Genomic DNA, 5,775 nt, shown 5'->3' on the forward strand with positions numbered 1-5,775 from the left:
CCACTATCAACTGCGTTTCAGAATTCGTCAAATTACGAATAATGTTTTGGAGGTATCAGCTTCATTATTTAAAGACTCTGGCACTGTGTTTCAAGGGCTTTAATATAAAAATGGGTATTTCGATTTGAGTTAGTATTTCGTTATTTTCCATATAGGTCTGTATCAGTGAATAAAAAATAAAGCATTCATTACTCACTAAATAGCCTGCTTTTTGGTGTGTGTTTGTTTGTAATATGGACTCTTCGTAGTGCAGGCCTATAAGTAGCCTGCGTGTGAGAGAGACAACTGAGAGCGAGTGCAGTGTGGTAGCCTACTGTGTGTGTGCTTCAGTTCTGCGAGCGCTGTCTTTCAGCACCACGGCGCGCGTTCATGGAATGTGCGCACCCGCCGAATTGAGTCTCCAGTAGACGGCGATCAAGCTCTGCCACGATAGAACCGAGCCTTTCTCCTGAAGATGTTCCTTCATACTCGGTGTCAATTGTGACCTTCTCTGTTTGGCAACGATAATTATAACGTATTGATAAAACAAGGTATTGGTCAATAGGACTCTATACTTGTTTTGCAATCATTCGCCCTTGTAAATTTGTGAATAATTTGTGAATAACCACAGGGCCTGGTTCGAAAAACCTATTTTAGATAATTAATTGTGCATTAATGTTTTACGTTGAATAGGTTATACAATTCACAATCATATTTTTTATGTAAAATATTAGATAAATGATTGAGTTTCTTTCTGTCATTAATTAATTGATTGATGTGGAATTGGTTTGGTGGACTGCCAACCCGTGAATAGACTATAGACAGACTTTGCTATGGGGTTATGGAAACACAAAAACAAATGATATAGCCTTAATGAAATTAGCTGAATTTGGATCGACATAATCTACAATTACAATGTAAATTACAATGTACATTTACTTATAATCCGCCTGTCTGCATATTTCAAGACATGTCATGTGAGGATGCCGTGAGATACAGGATGGGTTGGACAACACTCTTCTCGTTAATTATATTTTTTTAAGTATACTTAAAAACTGTAAATAACCAATCCTCCATCTTTAAGACAATGGAAAAATCATATGCTTCATTATCTAAATATTGAAAGAGCGTGGGCGACGGAGAGGAACCGAGAGGAACAAAATGGTGCGGAGAGAAGTGCAGGCACAGAAAATAGGGTTGAGAACAGGTGGGTATGAGCAGGTGTGATGTTAGTGTGTATTTTGTATGTGCATGCTTTGTATTGTAATAATAAATAAAAAACGATTTAAAAAATCAATGAGCGTAATAAAAATACCTCTGAAATGTAAAGTGACGGCGTAGTTTCAAGTCTTGTTTTGTTTATTGAAGCTATTTGTTAGGTCACTCAGAATTGTATGTTGTAATTTATCTGTATTTACCCTGCTTGGCCTATAAACGCCCAGAGATTGCAGGGGGAGAAATGTCTCCCACAGAATAGTACATCGAGGAGAAATACTATATTGCTTTCTCTCATCATGGGTAACTCCCATGTGGTTCTAGCACAATGTCAATTGTAGCAATCCCCCCTCCACCGCTTTCAGACAAAAGGGGTTCGGCTGGCACGTGCTCTGGGCGTCAGTCACCTGTTTCTTAGCAACCGGCACAACAGGAAAACACCTGTGGCTCCAAATAGGTTGTTGATAATGGGACAAGGCCTATCTTTTCTCTTATTTGCAGATACCCCAAGCAAATTATCACAGAGAAATCCAAATGAAAGCACATTTAGTGTTGATTTCTCCAAGTAGGGGTTGTGGTTTTTTTTTATATATGCTTGTTTTATTTTGCCTTTTTCTTGTCCTGAGCTGTTATGGGCTATGGAAATTATCCTGTTTCATTTCAATATTGTACTGATCCCAAAATGATTTGAATTGATTTAAAGCAACATCTTTCAATAGAACGAGTTAAAGATTATTTCCATGTCATTAATATAGATAGGCTACCAATTATAGTTATATAATCACCTGGCTATGAAATGCAGATGTAGACCTAGCCTACATTCATTTTTGTATAATCAATCAATGTTATTCTCGACATAAGCTTTGTTTTGGAAAGGGGGGTCACACTGTGGACCGCGCGCATCTGTTTGGGGAATTTTGGTCTAAAACTGTCCTTTTCCCTATGCATTATCATCGCGGCCATAATCTTTGTAAAATAACCAAACTTGTCAAAGTAGGTTATTGTTATTTACGTTCCCTTATGGGAGTTGGAGGTAACCCACTACTTGCGGGTGAGTAGCTCGAGCCCTCCTATGTCACCTGACCGCGAGACTGCATGCAAATCACGCCTTTCCTAAAGCGCCATTGGCCACCACCACCTCATTTAGTCGCTGTCAACGCGCATCATGTGGGTAAGCTCGGTAACTTTACGACTATAGGCACAGAAAGTAGCTCAAAGAGACGCTTTTCATCGAGCTGGATGTGGAAAAAACAAGAGGAGAAAACGACTAATACAGAGAAGGAAGGAAAAGTTTATCGAAGTACCTTTTACTTTGGATTGTATTTATTCGTTCCATTTGTATTTATTTTTTCCGGGAGGGTTGATTTGCTCAAGTGACGGTGTGTGCCAGCAGTGTGGAGGTGCCGTGACTGAATGTTTCCGTGTATTGGTTGAAAAAGTTAACGCCAGGTGAATGTATAGTATGATGATGGAGACTGATCTACACTCCCCAGTGCCCCAAACGAACACGAATTCGGGGCACACGGGAGGATCAAACAATGGGAACAAAGTCAACCAAGACCGCGTAAAGAGACCGATGAACGCCTTCATGGTTTGGTCCCGGGGCCAGCGGCGGAAGATGGCTCAGGAGAACCCCAAAATGCACAACTCCGAGATCAGCAAGCGGCTCGGCGCCGAGTGGAAGGTGATGTCCGAGGCGGAGAAGAGACCCTTTATCGACGAGGCGAAGCGGCTACGAGCTATGCACATGAAGGAGCATCCGGATTATAAATACAGACCGAGACGGAAGACCAAGACACTGTTAAAAAAGGACAAATACTCTTTGGCCGGTGGGCTGCTTACCGGGACAGGGGGTGGGGGTGTCGGTCTAGGGATGAGCCCTGGGGTCGGACAGAGGTTAGACAGTCCCGGGGGTCACGGTGGTGCGTCTGCTGCCAGCTACGCGCACATGAACGGCTGGGCGAACGGTGCGTACTCGGGGCAGGTGGCTGCAGCTGCGGCGGCCGCGGCCATGATGCAGGAGGCTCAGCTCGCCTACAGCCAGCACCCGGGCAGCGGGCACCACCACCACTCACACCACCACCACCCGCACAACCCCCAGCCCATGCACCGCTATGACATGTCGGCCCTCCAGTACAGCCCCATCTCGAACTCTCAAAGCTACATGAGCGCCTCTCCGTCCGGCTACGGCGGGATCACCTACACGCAGCACCAGAGCTCTGGTGTCGCCTCGTCCGGGTCGATGGGCACGCTGGGCTCTCTGGTGAAATCGGAACCGAGTGTGAGCCCTCCCGTCTCTACTCACTCGCGCGCCCCGTGTCCCGGGGACTTGAGGGACATGATAAGCATGTATTTACCGACGGGGGAAGCTGCAGGTGACCCGTCCGTTCAAAGTAGACTTCACGCGCTACCGCAGCACTACCAGAGCTCCACGACAGGGGTAAACGGAACTGTTCCATTGACACATATTTAGAGAAAGAGAGAGAGAGAGAGAGAGAGAGAGAGAGAGAGAGAGAGAGAGAAACATGACTGTGCGATAGCGCAACAAAATCACATAACCAAATATTTACCTCTTTTAGAATGTTGCTATCTATTTGTACAGGCTATTGGTTATTGTACATTGAAGGCGAATATCTTAATTAAAAAAACAATAAGAATACATTAGGCAAAATTAACTTTTCAGTGGGGTATTGTCTGTCCACGTTTATGAAACGCGAGTAGGCCTAATTGCTCATTGGGTTTACTTGCTTTCTAACTGATGGGGATGCCAAGATTTGAGACGATTTAGGTTGTGAAGTATTTACATTTTCTGTGGAAACATAACCGTTAATAAGGACATTTAAATGAGATAACCGTGTGATTAGAATGAATGTGGAAAATGTTTTTAAAAGTTTACAAGATTTCCATTCATTTCACGTTTTCTCGTTTTCACGTGGGTTGCTGTATCTGAAACATTTGTTTTTGTTGTTGTAAAAAAATAAATCATGTAAATTGTGAATAAAAACTAGATGAGATTGATAAGCAACTGTAAATAATTTACTAAATGCAATTCTGTCAGGAAAGAAAACAATTTTGCGTTGAAGTATGAGTTAAATAAATTTCCCAGATGTTTCACTGGTTATGGAAAAACGTCTTAGTTTCGTTACTTTGGATTGTATAGGTTTTCTACTTGACACAGTTTGAGTTAACAATGTTAAGGCTAATTAATATTTATATAATTGATGGCAGATTAACAAATGACATAACAAAAAATCTACGAGATGCTGGCTCTGTTGGTTGTCTGTCTAAACCAACATCGGGTTAAAACGTATAGTGACTAAAATCGAATAGAGTACATATGGCAAATATGCGTAAACAAGGATGAATTAGTAATGCTGGACGTAATAACTAGTCACACAACCTTGACGGTTTGATGCTCGGTTTAAGCACAAGACAGGACATCAGACAGGGTTATAGGCCTATACATTCATTTAGTTGGAAGTGCATCAGTAATAGCTTTAATGATAATATCATGTATTATATCAGTATTCAGCATGTTTGGAATAAATATAAACAGATATGTGATAACTGGTTTGGACCACTGAAAGAAGATAGGCCCACTAGCGTTTTAATGCTCATAAATTGTTTATATATATATATATATATAATGTAGCATATCATTATTATTAGCATGTCATTACTAGCATTATGCTATTGTTATTAATATTACTGATTAATCAAATAGCTGTAAAATATATATAAGATGCTCTTTGAATGTAATTTAATAATATATCATATATCTTTCGTTTTAGTACCTAAAGAAAAGGACGACGTTGTGGTAGTCGCGAGGAAGGGAACAAGACAGGCTCGAGTCACAACACCTGTTGACTTGGCTAATGTCTCGTGGGAGGAACTTCGTCTCGGTCGACTAATGTTTTGATTTGATTTTTTTGAACGGGCTTCTTTTGATTATCTGTCCGGTGACATCTTTTTTGACCAACAGGAAGACGCTCACGCCATCGGTCAACAGGCCTACTGATGACAGACTCACCCCTTTTAAAATAAGTTATTTGACTGTCTGTTTTTGCTCTTCTAAGATCCCATATAATTTCCCTAATAATGTAAACTTAATTGTGGACCAATTGTGATGATTTGACATGTGCGTTCTGGCTATTTGTTGATCATGCAATATAACTATGAATCATTTTTTTTCACATTCCCTGTTTCATGTTTGTCATTATACTCATAAATTAACTCACAATATTTCAGTAATTTCCACATCTCGTAATGTGCGTAAAGATTTTACTTTTCATGGACATAATTATCATTTTCAAGAAAGTACAAAAATACGTGTATTGGTCTAAAATAATTTCATAAACTATAATATTCAAATGAGGGAATAAACGAAATGAGGGAATAATCTCTGCTCTCATTTTATTTCATTCATTTACATTGAACTTTCAGAAAGCGTTGTTATTCAAACATTTCCAGCACTTGTTGCAATTTTGATGGAGATGACAGACACAAACTGGAAGAATCAGTGCGCCAAGATGGAGAAACATAGGCCCAATATCATTAACTAATGGTGCAAATCTGCAATGG

At 40.7% G+C, this 5,775-nt stretch overlaps 1 protein-coding gene across 1 annotated transcript in view; it reads left to right on the plus strand.

The window, feature by feature from the left end:
• The first annotated feature begins 2,370 nt into the window (after positions 1–2,370).
• LOC135542727 (transcription factor Sox-1a-like) overlaps positions 2,371–5,775 on the plus strand; it is a 3,986-nt gene continuing 581 nt past the window's right edge. Inside the window, exons 1-2 of the mRNA XM_064969870.1 lie at positions 2,371–3,634; positions 4,986–5,775. The exon at positions 4,986–5,775 is cut by the window's right edge and continues 581 nt beyond it. Of these exons, the coding sequence (XP_064825942.1) occupies positions 2,648–3,634; positions 4,986–5,015 (1,017 nt within the window). The 5' untranslated portion in view covers positions 2,371–2,647 and the 3' untranslated portion in view covers positions 5,016–5,775. The remainder of the gene's footprint in view (positions 3,635–4,985) is intronic.

The sequence above is a fragment of the Oncorhynchus masou genome, chromosome 6, assembly GCF_036934945.1.
Source record: "Oncorhynchus masou masou isolate Uvic2021 chromosome 6, UVic_Omas_1.1, whole genome shotgun sequence".
Lineage (NCBI taxonomy): Eukaryota > Metazoa > Chordata > Actinopteri > Salmoniformes > Salmonidae > Oncorhynchus > Oncorhynchus masou.